Source organism: Daucus carota, chromosome 3, assembly GCF_001625215.2.
Source record: "Daucus carota subsp. sativus chromosome 3, DH1 v3.0, whole genome shotgun sequence".
NCBI lineage: Eukaryota > Viridiplantae > Streptophyta > Magnoliopsida > Apiales > Apiaceae > Daucus > Daucus carota.
The window spans coordinates 48,746,805-48,761,392 of record NC_030383.2 but is presented as its reverse complement, the minus strand read 5'-3'; the positions used below and the strand labels follow the sequence as shown (position 1 = coordinate 48,761,392).

Below are 14,588 nucleotides of genomic sequence, written 5' to 3'. Positions count from 1 at the left end.
GTTAAGCACCTATTAAATACTTAATATTAAAAATTAATATGTAAATGTAAAGAAATTCCAAAATAAATCATTATTTTCGTTAAAATAAAAAAGGCATCCCAAGCAAGCACATTTATGTTTACACAGTCGTCTTGTTAGCTTTAATATATTTCAGTTTTCAGAGAATATTCAGATTCGTATTTATTCATGTTGAACTTTTAATATATTCATTGTTCATTATGATCCAGATGAGTTAATCTTGTAAGGGTGTTTGGTCTTGTTATTAACATTTCAAGCAATAATGTCTGAGATATGACATTCGAAAAATAGTCTCAAATATCATTTTATAACGCTACATCGTTTAGCGTTTATAAATTTTTTTAGAAAAAAACATTAACTATATAAGATGTAGCGTTTATCTCTTTTCTGAGTCCAAACTCAAAAAGAAACAAATTTAACGCTAGATGATATAACGTTATGAATTAGCATTGCATAAAAGCATTTATGAGTTTTATCTTTTTCCGAGCCCAGAAAAACACATGCAAACACTGTATAATCTGGCGTCTTAGAGTGATATTCAGTATCATATTTTCACAATACCAAGGACATTTACATTCTAATCTTTGAATTTTGATATCTAGGTCCATTTCTCATTTTGCAACATGCTACCTCATGCAACATCATTCTTTAAAACAACGGTGTCTGCCAACTTTCTTCGTCTATTACTCGTCCACAGCATAAGTCACAACAAACACAAACCCCAACATCCAAGTTTACAAGGTTAAACATCTTCATACATTAAAACAAAATAACAACAAAAGTTATTGTAATTGCATTTAGATGGTAAAGATTTCTATAAGGTGGGAGGGATCCAGATGTATCCATGTGTTTGAACATAGCCAGCCCTTTTAAGTAACTCGTCGGCTTCCTCTGGCCCTCTGCTGCCTCGCTTGTATGGAATTGATTTGAACTCACCATTGTCTATTCTGTGCAGAAGAGGAGTAAAGATCTCCCAGGCTGCCTGATATATATAAAAAGAATTAAATTAGCTGTTATGTTTGATGCACTTAATGTTTTCTATGCAGATCAAATGATTCAGTTGCGTACCTTTAGTTCATCTCTTCGAACAAAGTGTTGTTGATCACCCCTTATCCTGCAGGAAGAAGACAAAGAATATATCTTTAGCTTGCCACTACAGAAAAAGACCAATTTTCAAGCAGAAGTTTGTAAAACAAGAGATTGTTTATGATATGCTGTGATTGTTGCCAACAATGAACTAACAACTCATGGTGAGACAGAAGCCAGGCGATAGATAATTTAAGCAAAAAGAATCTCTTCCTCATCGTGTTAGAAAATTTAGCCCAAGGGTTGTATAGTTTCTAAGAGTTCATTAAATATACAGATAAGTTAATCCTCCATTTTCCGCAGGGTTACTGATATTGGTGAGTGTGCAATTATCTACTTGCAGGTTTCTTTTGGATGATCCAACCTTTTTATTGATTATGAATGTGTTCTATGAATACATCAACAATCATTCACATGATCAGTTTGGCGTAGCTTGGATTACTGGATTCTAGTCACTAAGAGACGAACATAGTGTGTTTGGAAAGCAGACAGGAATTTCATGTTGCTATATAGTTAAAAGTTGAGAACATACGTGTCGAGAATCAGACGTTCATAAGCCTCTGGGATTGTAATGTCTTGATAACGCTGCCCGTAGGACAAGTCCATCTCACTCTGAATAGCTAACATCTTGAGTCCAGGCTGCTTGACCTACAGTAACGAAAAGAAATTCAGCATATTAATATTGTTAGTATTCCATAAAAACAAGTAACGCCAATAAAAATTCACAAGTTCAGAAACTAGCTTTTGTAAATTCTTTAAACGTGTAAATATGGGCCAGTCACTTACGGTAAGCTTCATGTACATAGCCTCTGAAGGTTGTAGGCGTATAACAAATTCGTTTCTTCCTTGCTTATTACCTGCACAGTAAGGTACTTGATTTTAGAGTTCAAAATATCTCATCTGAAACGACCAGCTCGTCGAACATTACTGAATATATTACTGAGAAGAATGCACCTAATTCTAGCAAGTTCTCAAGCTATTTTCGCAGTTGCTCTGTCGTAGAGTTGAAATTCTGATCAAGAACATGTCTACTAACAAGACCAGCCTTTGGTAATTATAAGAGATTTGAAGTAGATGTGAAGGTGTTAAAGTTATCCTACAGTAAGTATCTGAGCACGATTACAAATTAATTTTTTTACCTCTAACACATACATGCATTTTTAACTGGGTTGGTGAAATAGTAATTTATCCAACATGTAATATGTAACAGCCTAACAGGGCCATATAAAGCAATTGGAGATTTATTATGAAACATAGAAGATAAAAAGGCATTGTGAGAACTTTACTAAATGGAAGTAACTTAGATGCCGTACTTTTGAAAATATCACCAGGAACATCCTTGAACTGAACTCGAATTTCTGCCTTCCGGGAGTTCAAAGCTTTGCCAGCTTTAAGTATGAAGGGCACACCTGAAGCAATAATAAATATATTTTAAATTTGTGAGAGGACTTGACGGTGTATAGTATGATAAGCTAATAAACTTATGATGCATAAGCATAGTGACAATCTGGTTGCACACTCTCAAATTACTACCTTTGTTCTGAAAGAGACTATTTTGTGTACAACTTACAGGTTTATCTCAGTTTACTTGCAGAAGCTTCTATCTACCCTTGCACTAGTCATGTAACATGGACCACTTGCATGAAAATTTACTTTGCTTAACTATGTTCATTTTCTTTAGAATGTTTTTAACTTACAAAATAAAACACTGGTTTTGGTTCAGAAATTGTGATTGGTCCTTTTCAGTTTTCAGTACAGTGTACACAAAAATTCTCCAGAACTCTTGAAAGAAATTAGTCTAATAACTTTAAGAAGTATACTGAACTGGCACTTCACCATGGAAAATATCTATGAAGATTAACCATACCTTCCCATCTCTCGTTGTGAATTCTCAAGACCATAGTTGCAAATGTGGGAGTATGAGAGTCATCTGGAACTGTTGGGTCTTCTAAATAGCCCTCATACTGTCCCAGTACAACCTCTTCATCTTTAATAGGAATCACACACTGAAGAACCTGAAGTGCATAATGTATATCATGTGAGGTAAAAATGGTAATAAAGGAAAAAATGTTAATGAATTATTAATTATTTTTGAAAACGGTGAGATACCTATAAAGCAATGAAGACATACATTGGTACTTTTTATCTAAACAAGATTAAAACAAGATGAAGTCGAAGGGCGCGTTAATTTTTATCTACTTTACTCATTATAAGGAACCACATACTCTCTGCTGTTGGAAAATAGATAAACCTTTTCCTAGTATTTTGCAATGGACTTCTGTTTATATAGGAGGAGTTACTGAAGCACAGAAGTAATTAGAGACATCATACGTTACCAAATACCAACTAAGGCTTTTCCAGAGAAAGGAACACTCAAACACACCTTCACTTTCTCATCTCGAATGTGCTCAGGCTTAAGGGAGACAGGCTTCTCCATAGCAACAAGGCAAAGAACCTACAGTTTACAGCGATCAATGTTAAAGTTGCAATTTATTATGGGAACTCTGCAACAAAGTAATAGAGAGAAGGAAATAAAATATGCAACCACATTGAGAAGGTACAGGTATTACTTTTACAACCACAGACTGAAATTAGAAGGGTAGTGTACGTAAAAAGTTCTGTAACTCGAGTACAAGCATAAACAGCATTATATAAAATATGGGTTCTGTTTGATATATTTTTCTTACCTGCAAGAGATGGTTTTGTATGATATCGCGGATAATTCTGCAAGAAATAATAGAGCAAATATCAGTATATGCATTACAAGTTATGATGAAGATTATTTAGCAACAGGTCACTATCTTTTTTCTCAGAACATACCCATATTGATCAAAATACCCTCCACGACCATCAGTTCCAAAATCCTCTCTGAATACAATCTGGAAGAGTAAGGATGGAAGAGCAAAACACATTACTTAAAATGTTAGGCAAATTGATATTCATCAAATATCATACTTGACAGAGAAGGGAAAAAACAATAAACTATGTCATTTCAGACTAGAAATCTAAAAGATGTATGCCATATTAATTGGAGTCCATATGTGATGAAACTCAAGAAAAAACATCTACAAGATATAATTTCCGCTGAAAATTTTTCCGACGATATGTCAGCTATTGATAAGGCAAAAATTGATATAATAAGACAAAAGATATGCAGTTAATGAGGTATTCTAAAACAAACTTTAAAACCGTTACCACAAAGAAGGAATAATTAAAATTCTTTGGCCTTCTGTCGTAACCATTTTAAGAAATTCTTACAAAGTGACAAATGACACAGCAGGTTGAGGAATTAGCTAAGCTTGCAGCTGCTTCTAATTAGGAAGAGGAAATAATCAGCAACCAACCTGAATATTGTCAATGTTGTCACGATTCCAAAGTGGCATGAAGAAGCGATTAGCAAAACGAAGTACCAACTGCAAAATAAACATCCAAATACAATAATCCAATAAGGATAATGACACACAAGACCTAGGACACCTGATGTTGGGAAAATGTCAACATCAATTACCAAGTTCTGCACCAATTCCTTTCCCAGATAATGATCAATTCGGTAAATCTGTGGCTCTTCAAACAATTCCCCTATCTGGTTACTGAGTTGTTCAGCCGATTCTAAATCCCTGCCAAAAGGCTTCTCAACAACAATTCGAGTCCATCCACCAAGATCAGCTGAAATAAGGTACGACTTTACATTAGAAGTTGTTTTTTTTAGAACATAATAGTATATGAACAAGTCTTTGGCAATCCAGTTCCAGTTGTGGTTCATATTCCTATCAGTTTCCCATACATGAAGCACTCACCATATAAACCCACTTTCTGACATGACTATTTAATTAGAGTCAGGATTCAACGTAACAATATCTAGTTTATCACTTGACAGATGGATAATTACAAATTCAGTTGATGCAATTAGCCTAATGAAAGACAATTGTGTCGAAAAACAACATACATTTATTCATGCAGCAGTTTCTGATCATCTTACAGACGGGAGGATATACTGATGGAGGAAGAGCAAGGTAAAATAATCTACGGGATGATCCTTCCTTGCTGTTTCTTAAATTCTCATGCTCAGCTATTTCCTTATCCAGTGACTGATAACCCTCCTCGGTGTCATAAGAGCCGCAAACATATTTGATCTGTGTCATTAATAACCAGTCAATAAATGGCAAGGAATGAAGCTAGATTAAGCAGGTGATCATTTAGCAAAAAAAACTTCTTTACTAACCAGTTGCAGAAAGTTGGACAAATCTTCTTCATGCCCCTCTGCAGTATTCTTGCTGGGAACAAGATATCTGCATGTGTCAATTCTCAAGTCACTCAATCCATTGGGTTATTTTAATATGTTACATTTAAATATAAACTGGAGTATCACATGCATTCATTAGCTAAAAATGTCCCAGCCTTGTTATTGTTTTCATAGCAGGAGAATAACAAATTTGTCTCGTAAAAATTGTGTTTTTACTCTGTGTAAGTAGTGACATTAACCCCGGGGATACGTTACTTACCCACGGATACGATCTCTTAACTCTTCATCCGATATTTTTGTCCTTGCATAGCCAAAAATATAGACTTCCTGTGATTGCAAAAATCCCTGTGCATATCCATCCGAGTTCCTTATCAGTTCCAAAATAAATGACATGCATGATACCATAAACTGCACAAAACTCCAAGATCTAAAGAGATGTGATATCAACCCTATTGACTCATCAAATGTAACTCCCCACTTTTTTTAGAAAACAAGAAACTTCAAGGAAGCTGTAACCAGACCTGACGATAAAGGTTAAACAGTGCAGGAAATGTCTTTTTCTTCGCAAGATCACCAGAAGCACCAAGAACAACAATTGAAAGACAGCCAATTTCAGGCACGTTCACTTCTTTCAGTACAGAATCACTTCTGAGGGGTGCTCTTTTTTCGAGAGTCCATGTATCAGATGCCATCTTCAAGCCTGATTCACCTTAAAATTTCAAACTTGATAATAATACCATGCATATCAAACTTAACACCAGAAAGAGGGAAACTATACAATAAAGATCAACAGTAGCCCAAACATTCAGTAACATCATAATTAAAATATATACTTAAGCAAATGACTAAAAAGAAGAGTGATTAAAAAAAGTTCAAGACTCAAAAGATAAGTACTGAATAAGTAAAAAAAAAAATAGTATTCAACTGTGATCAAAGGTCTTATAGTACAAAAGGTGTTATTAAAAGTGTGCAACAGGTTTTTGACAAAGAATTGTTTCCATAAAAATAAAGAGAACAATCATAAATGAGATGAACATAAAGAGTAAAGAGATGAAACCTGAAATCAAAGTATGAAGAAGCCTCAGAGGAGAAAGTTTTAGGTGACAAGTAAAGGGGAGTAAAGGACTATGAGAAAGAGAGGGGGTGGTAGCTTATATAGAGACAAACAGAAATTTGTACTAAAATAATTAATGCAACAACATGGGAAAGCAAGCAGAAGGCTGATCTAGTAAGAGGCACGGGGACACCTGTCCCCTCTAAATTTTTTTAATATAAATTTATCATTCTAAATTTTACAAAATTATAAAAGTGTCTCTACAAAATTTGAAAATATACCGGACATTTTCAGAAAATGTGCTTGATGTTTCCTAAAAAATAATTCTAGATCCCTTCCGGAAGGCAAGTGTAAATTGTTTGGTTGACGAGACTGGTTCACAACCTTGTGCTTACCGTTAACTATAAGTAATAGTAATATGAGCAAATATGTACAATGTGATACACTACTACTTCTAGAACCCACAACTTAAATGGTCAATCTTTTGAGTCTTTTGACTCAGATATTACATGATCAGATATGTTTGCATTAGTATCACATAATCCACTAATCTAACTAGCTCTTCTCCTAATTACAAAAATAAACGTGGGGAATTTTCCATTTTCTGAGAGGATTTTAATTGGTGGCGGGCGCAGCTCTTATCCATCTATATAGTAATGAAGTAAAGAGACATCTATTGACTTCTCAGATTGTCTGTTGATAGTTATGTTGATTAAAGTAATTAGAATAATCTTAATCCAATCTCAACGGAATGAAAGTACATGGAAAATGTGAGAGAAAATCAACTAGAACATCTTGAGATTGACTAAACAAAACAAACCAACTCGGTATATCCCAACTACTGGGATTTGGGTACAATATTTGCACGTCTCAATCATAGTCCGAAGAATTTCTAAGCTTTTCCCGCAGATTTGGCTGGACACCAAAGCTTAATAACTGTCAGGCTTCGACGTAATTGTAATATGACAGTCGTACTCGGTGAAAATATTGAATAATGAACGAAAACGATTATAATAAGTGTACAATGCAGAAAAGTTATACTGTCAGGAAAATATTAGGCTTGCTTATGGTATACTGCTCACTTGAATACATATGATACATCCTTAGTTTACGGAAGTGCTGGATGGCAAATCATCTCCGGTGTCCATTCATGCAACAAAGGTTACTAGGTATTGAATCTTCACTTATACAAGAGACACCTAATATTAAGGTATATAATTAAACATGGATGTATTTTTGGAAAGATATAAAATAGCTCAATTTGTTAGCTCAAGAGTATCACATTCTCAGCCATTTTGGTTTGACGGCCTTTTTATCTGCGGCCTTTTGCTCTTTAGCAGCTGCGGATGGTATTTCTACTGCTGGTTCTGATCTTTCTGGGGCAGGTTGGACAGGTTCTACCTGTTCAGCTATGAGTTCCAATCCTTGTAATGATATGATCTCCTCTTGAAGGAAAGAACCTGATTCATTTACTTCATTATCACCTGGGAAAAACAAAAGCCATATAACATGGTTAGATGTCATTAACATGTAACATTTTCAGATACAAGTCACATAAGTAAAGTACAGGGAAAATTTGAACCCAGATTTTATGTTAATGAAGTAGTAAAATAAATAGTGGATGTATTTTTATGCTATAAAAGACATATTTGGTTAGGAGAGTAAAAAAGTCCAAGTGTTTATGTACTAAAAACTTAAAGCTTATAGGCCTAGAGTAAGCCAAATCAGTTATTGGTAACTTCAGGTGTCTAACAAACAAGTGGGAAACAATTCAGATCACAGACCCCCAAATGTGGCAATCAATACAGAGGTGCTTAAAGGCAAATCAACTACTAATTTTATGAACATCTGTGTTCTCTTTGGCTGTTTTCGGTAGTGGTGATTCAAACCCAAATACTTTTCGATTGTGAGAATTATGTTGGTACATGATTCTAACCCAAATTTAATAATTATAGCAGTTAAAATTAATGCGATAATTATGTTACTGACACATGAAGACATGGACGATACAGAAGCACAGGAATATTACCATTAATGTCAAATGAGTTTAGGGATATTTTATACTTTTATCATAATTTATTGATTGAGTTATATAGTAGAAAATTGCGTTGAGTGTTGCAAATATAGGTTCATACTCTCTGTAGCATGACGTACGCAAAAATGCCTTTTACTCTTAACATTATTGGACTTTTAATTTTGACATGCGTCAGCCCTAATTCATATCAAAATTCACAACCATATGCCCAAGTTCTTAATCGAATTGCTTTTAGTCGTTCCTAACGCTTGAAACTTAATATATGTACATCTAATCCCCTGTGCAATACTATCGAAACCTTACATAGACCTCTTGTGCAAGTTTGGGTGCGTCTGACTAATATTGCACACAAGACAAAAAAGTAATTTTTTTCAAAAAGTAAAGTAGGCATGGGTAAACATACATATTCGGATTCTTAAATTTATATTCAAGAGAAATGTAACACTTTGTGTTCTTCATCAGAGTAACCACTCCAAAGTTTTTAAGCAATTATGCTGGAGTAAAGATAGAAAGCAGGTGTAAGGAGAAATTCGTAATTGTTGATGCTTTTCTATCTTGTAGCATTATGCTCCATTCAGAATCCTTTGTACTAGGAAACTGCATTAGATGAATTTCCGACGGGCCAAGTTGAAACTTGATTGTGATATTAGATTTAATAAGAAAAATGCTCTATTCTTTTTCCCTTTGGTTATCATCGTTTTGACAAAGAGATATACAAATCAATTATTTTTGGAAAATATATACGTGTCTATACAATTTTTTCTCATATTCATAAATAGGTTGTGTGAAACTTTAAAGTGGTGTATAATCTGAAATTTTATATGCTTATATACAATTGTTATCATCACAAATAGGTTGAGTGAAACCTTTAAAGTGGGGGTGTAATTGTATATATATATTGAAAGTAGGCAGTACAAAGTATTCCTAAAAGTCTAGGGCAGCTTATCATAATATCATTAATGGGGCTCTGACATAGAAGCATATCGAGAAGCAGATACGAAGCATCTTCTTTTGCGCAGTAAATATAAAAATACGACCAATCAACGGATAGAATTTAAGGTATATGCATTTAGTTATGTGTTTCTAAAAAAACATATATCACAAAACCAACAAATAAAACAAACAATAAATGCTGAAGGGATGTCTGAATAATGTGTCATTATAGTTTAATGTGAAAAAACTAAAATTATTCTTCAAACAGATCAGATAACATATTCGTTTGCACACCATCATCAAGCACGCTTTCCTATTTTGTTTTTGGTACAGTTATCTAATGAATACCTATTTATGATGTGATGAAAATTTTGAACTAACCTTTTGGCAGATCCTGTGAGAAGTAGACAATTGCACCAGGAGCAAAGCCAGCTGAGTAGAAGTCCTGGGACATATCCTTGATATGCTTCTTAGGAGGAGTAGTATCTAAAAGATAATCAAGTGCTGACTGTTGGTATTCCACAATATAGAGGAGTTTATTGAGGTAAAGTACAAAGGAAAAAAACCCGTTGCAATTCGGTGGCCAAACTTTACACTGAATTCCAAAAGAATGGCTTGAGTAGTGGAGTTCCAATTTTGCATATCAGTGGCTATACTTCCATTATAAATGTTGATATGGTGGCTGTCGGTGACAATTACTTACGGGACTGACAGAAATGTTTGGTAATATTGTTATCACATAAGATTAATGAGTGCAAATTGTTTATTACCCTAACGAAGGTGAAATTGCCACACACATACACATTACCTCCATTTCACTTTATCAAGATCATATATGAGACCCTCTTTCTTCAACCCTATTTTTCAGGGTTTTATATCAAAGTGCCCACTGTACTCCCCAAAAACTATCAAGTGAGTACCCGATCTCCACGGGGACTCATTTTAGCCAATAGAATCATTATATATATTACTATGTCAAATCTTGAAAAATAATTAACAGAATACTTAATGGAATCTAATCAGCAGATGATGTGTGAGCCACACGAATTACAAAAAAGAAATTGAACCAAAGATTACAAAGAATTATAAAAAGATTATAGCACATCATCTGTTTGTCCACTTTTTCAGTAACATATTGTCAAGATGTAACACGAGTAATATATATAGTGATTAGAGTGGCTTAAATGAGTTCCCGAGGAACTCGGGTAGTCACTTCATAGTTTTTGATGAGAATGGTGGGCATTTTGGTATAATAACCTTTTTCAAAATCCTCATGTTTTCATAACCCATACATTTCATATAATCCCATTTGTATATTTATACAGAGAGCTGCCATGTTGTGTTTAAAATGTTAGCATGGCTACGATGTGCAATTTTAAAAAACCAGTAGCTTTTAAAACTAGGTGAAAAGTTTAGCCACCGACGCAACAGGCTGTATAACTATTACCTAATAAGAAAATTCACACTTGATGCTTACATAAGTAAAATGGGAGTTCTGGCTTTGCGAGAACATTCTTGAGAAAATCAAATAAGAGCTGAATGGTCTCTGATGGATGAAATGTCACTTCCAATGTGAGATTGTCAGGAAACCGAACCCGAATTACGGCCTGCAAAATGAGAATATTATATCCCTGATGTATATATCCAAATTATCTAACTCAACCTGACAACAACCTGGTCATAATTCATAATCAGTTGACCAAAACTACATGAAACCATGTTTCCACCAACAAAATTATATAAAATTCTAAACTCATCAACATATATATGTTTCATTGCAAAAAGATCAAAAATACCATCCAAAAAGTAATGGTCAATTAAACACCTTGGTTATTCTTGACCTGCGGGCAGCCTCTTCGGCTTCTCGGATTTTTCGAGTCTTTAAGACGTTATCTGCACACAAATTAACTACCATTATGAATATCATAGTTGTACGCTTCTAGACAATTTTGCGCAGCATGGAGTTTTAACAGACATGCATAGCACAATACAAAGTACGCTAGTAGTTGAAAATATCGCGGCATCAGCACTTAGGAAGTCAAATCACTACATACTATCTCAAGCTTTGTTGTGCAATTATCTGATAACCCAACTAGAGGTGGCAATAAGGACATAAAACCATTATACCGACCTTTTGGAGTGGATTGATAGCTTATCAATAAGGAACGAAGTTAGGATCATAACCATTATTACCTATTTAGATCTAAATATTACCCAAACAACACCGATTACGCTATTTTTAATAATGGATTAATTAAGGTTTATACCCATTAAGACATATATCAGGTATATACAAACTAACAAACACGCGTGACTTGAATGGAATGATAGGATTTTCAGCAGATTAAACTCTTTCATCATTTTAGCTTAAGTTTTGATCTCATTTGTTACATGGTTTAATTATGACTCCATTTTCAGAAATTTGGATATTTGTTACCTCAACAAAATGAGCGTAGATTTATTACAGAAAGAGTCGTGTGTTGGGTCCTAACACATACGAATATGATTCCTGGTAGGTAAGGAACCTAAGCTGCAACTTTGTACATAATCTCACAACATAAATGTGGCTCCAAACATATATTAATGTGAGCAGGATTTACAGGATCTCATTAGGATCTAACCCTTACAAAAATTAAAGTACAAAACATAATTGATAAAAACATAAAATTGAGCATATGTGAGTATAAAACAAAATAGTGCTATATAAAACAAATGCTTAAGAGTTAAGCTACCTTGCTTTTTTGGACCCAACACGCGATAATAATCCGCGGGAGTAAACTCATACATGTCATCTTCCTCATCTGCCAACATTGCACAAAAAAATTTAAACACCAAAACCCTAATTGTCACCTCCCAGCATTAATATCTTAAAAATTATATTTTAAAAATAAAACAGTTAGAACCATTATTATTATTAGATGCATCAATCTGAGTTTGAGAAACAATTGATGTTTGGAAGACGCGGATATCTCGTCCTAATTTCTGCTTAGCTGCTTCAAGCTTTGCCTGGTTCCATTCATAACAATTAATCAGCACAACCACAACCATACCAAACAACAAAATACAAGTAAAATAAAGTTCCAGAAAATTTTAGACACGAAATATTAATACATATGTTACATTTCATGGTTCAAATTGAACTCTGGTAAGACTATAACAACAATTTCACATTGTTTAAATCAACAAGCAAAATCCCAAGTAAAATGATTGGCTCATTTAACGAGGAAATTAACAGTTAGTGTACTTAATTCTAGCACAAAACAATCAGTTATTATTATTAGTATTATTTTACTAGTTAAACACGCTGACAGAAGCTAATCAAGATTCGAAAGCTCGACATCTCGTAAAGAGGCGAGGGAGGATATATTAGATGGAGTTGCAAACATAAGGGGAGAGAGAGTTGAATGATTAGTAAACCTTAGCTGTTTTAGCGTCCATCGAGATCAACGGCGTTGAGGTGATGATAGAGTCTAAACAGAACACCAAACTGACTGGATTCTGGAGGTTGTTCAAGTTACGTTTTACAGCTCTTGCGCTATTAGTACTTCTGTCGTCTGTCGTCTAAAAACAACCGGTGAATGTTTGACCGAGGGCCGTTGGGACAAATATGGTGCTTAATGTATCAAATTAGTCACTGAAATGAAAACGGTATCAAGATGGTCACTAAAGTCACCATAAATATCAAATAAGTATCCCAAAATATAAGTTCAAGCAGTAAAAATATTATTTATAGAGTTGTAAACATTATTCTTGAATGTTACCACAATCAAGTGAAAGGTTATGATTTCTAATATTTGTGATAATATATTTAGATTTTATCAAGTTTATTTATTATTTATTTTTAATTAATAAAAAGAAAGAAACTATATAATAATAAATAAATAATAAATAAACTCGATAAAATCTAAATATATTATCATAAATACTAGAAGTCATAACCTTTTAATTGGTTGTGGTAACATTCAAAAATGATGTGTAAAATTTTATAAATAATATTTTTAGTACTTGAACTCATATTTTAACGTGCTTGTTTGATATTTATGATGACTTTAGTGACCATCTTGGTACCGTTTTCACTTCAGTGACCAATTTGATACATTAAGCCAATTCAGTGACCAACTAGATAATTAACCCGGACAATTATATGTTGTATTCGACTAAGGTTTTAATGAGTTGTTTTTAGTTAATGAATTTTAATATAAATTTAACGGATTTTGGTTGGATTTCAAAAAACTTAAAATACATTGAAAAAATTTCACAAAATCCATCATTTTATAAAATTCAAAAAAAAACATCAGCATTTGAATACCATTACATTTTAATAAAATTTAAACAATCTCTTAAATATCATCGGATTTTAAATCATAATTTGAAATCCTAATTGAATTCTGGCAAAAAAAAATCCTAATTGAATACCATAAGATTTTGTAATATAATTTAAAATTTCAATTGAATATCTCAAAATTTTAATGGATTTCAAACAATCCCAATTGAATACACTCGGTTTCATGAATTAAAAAAAAACTTTAAAACTCAATTCAATACACCCATGTAAATATCATTTGTAAATAATTTGTGAAATAAAATCTTATTTAAGATCACAAAACGCTATATCATGTGATGCTTTGCTATTTTAAATATATGTAATGTAAATATGTTTCACAATTATAAAACCATTGTGTTTTATTCACTAATTATGATTAGTTGTCAGCTGTCAATTTCTGAATTACATTTAGATCTTAGAGGAAACTATATATGATAGAAGATCTTAGATTTAGTTTATAATTAAAACTAGATAAAATTAAGTTCTCGAGCATATATTGGACTTTTTGATATTATATTTGGATTGTGGTACTTGATGAGTTACGTAGTGGTTTAATTGTTATGGTTGTAATTTTTGCAAATTTTTTTATGAGACTAAGTGTTTGGAAATTGAAATTTAATGAGAAATTTAATGGGAAACTAGCATAAAAGCCCGTGCGAGGCATGGGACTCTAGTTTTTGTTGTGTTTTAAATAATATTCGTGTGTAAATCATAATATTTCGAGCATAACTATTACGTCTTATTTTTTAACAGAATATGTGAATATGAAATGTAACATTTGCAATTTAATAGCATTGATAGTAATAATATGTATTATATTTTTAAAAAAAATTATGGATCAAAAACAACATTTGAACTGATTTTTCTATATTCAAATTCGTTAGGATATAGAGGC

The 14,588-nt window shown here is 33.1% G+C and overlaps 2 protein-coding genes across 3 annotated transcripts; both read right to left on the bottom strand.

The window, feature by feature from the left end:
- Positions 1-596: 596 nt before the first annotated feature.
- LOC108214368 (glucose-6-phosphate 1-dehydrogenase 6, cytoplasmic) lies at positions 597-6,550 on the bottom strand. Of its 2 annotated transcripts, none has more exons than XM_064089237.1 (16): positions 6,405-6,477; positions 5,869-6,056; positions 5,607-5,692; positions 5,327-5,393; positions 5,051-5,237; positions 4,613-4,770; positions 4,449-4,517; positions 3,925-3,983; positions 3,792-3,828; positions 3,488-3,559; positions 2,972-3,119; positions 2,418-2,513; positions 1,891-1,961; positions 1,637-1,752; positions 1,087-1,132; positions 597-1,000 (listed from the first exon to the last, which is right to left on the bottom strand). In XM_064089237.1, exons 2-16 carry the CDS (start codon positions 6,037-6,039, stop codon positions 833-835), a joined length of 1,551 nt encoding a protein of 516 aa, XP_063945307.1. In that variant the 5' UTR covers positions 6,040-6,056; positions 6,405-6,477; the 3' UTR covers positions 597-832. The 2 variants fall into 2 exon arrangements, with proteins under 2 accessions (XP_063945307.1, XP_017241819.1); XM_017386330.2 differs by having other exon boundaries at positions 598-1,000; positions 5,869-6,047; positions 6,405-6,550.
- An 845-nt stretch (positions 6,551-7,395) lies between these two features.
- LOC108214369 (plant UBX domain-containing protein 1) lies at positions 7,396-12,949 on the bottom strand. The gene is made up of 7 exons (XM_017386331.2): positions 12,787-12,949; positions 12,273-12,375; positions 12,102-12,170; positions 11,195-11,262; positions 10,847-10,976; positions 9,751-9,855; positions 7,396-7,885 (listed from the first exon to the last, which is right to left on the bottom strand). The coding sequence occupies exons 1-7, from the start codon at positions 12,805-12,807 to the stop codon at positions 7,680-7,682; spliced, it is 702 nt and encodes a 233-aa protein (XP_017241820.1). The 5' UTR covers positions 12,808-12,949; the 3' UTR covers positions 7,396-7,679.
- Between the last annotated feature and the right edge of the window lie 1,639 nt (positions 12,950-14,588).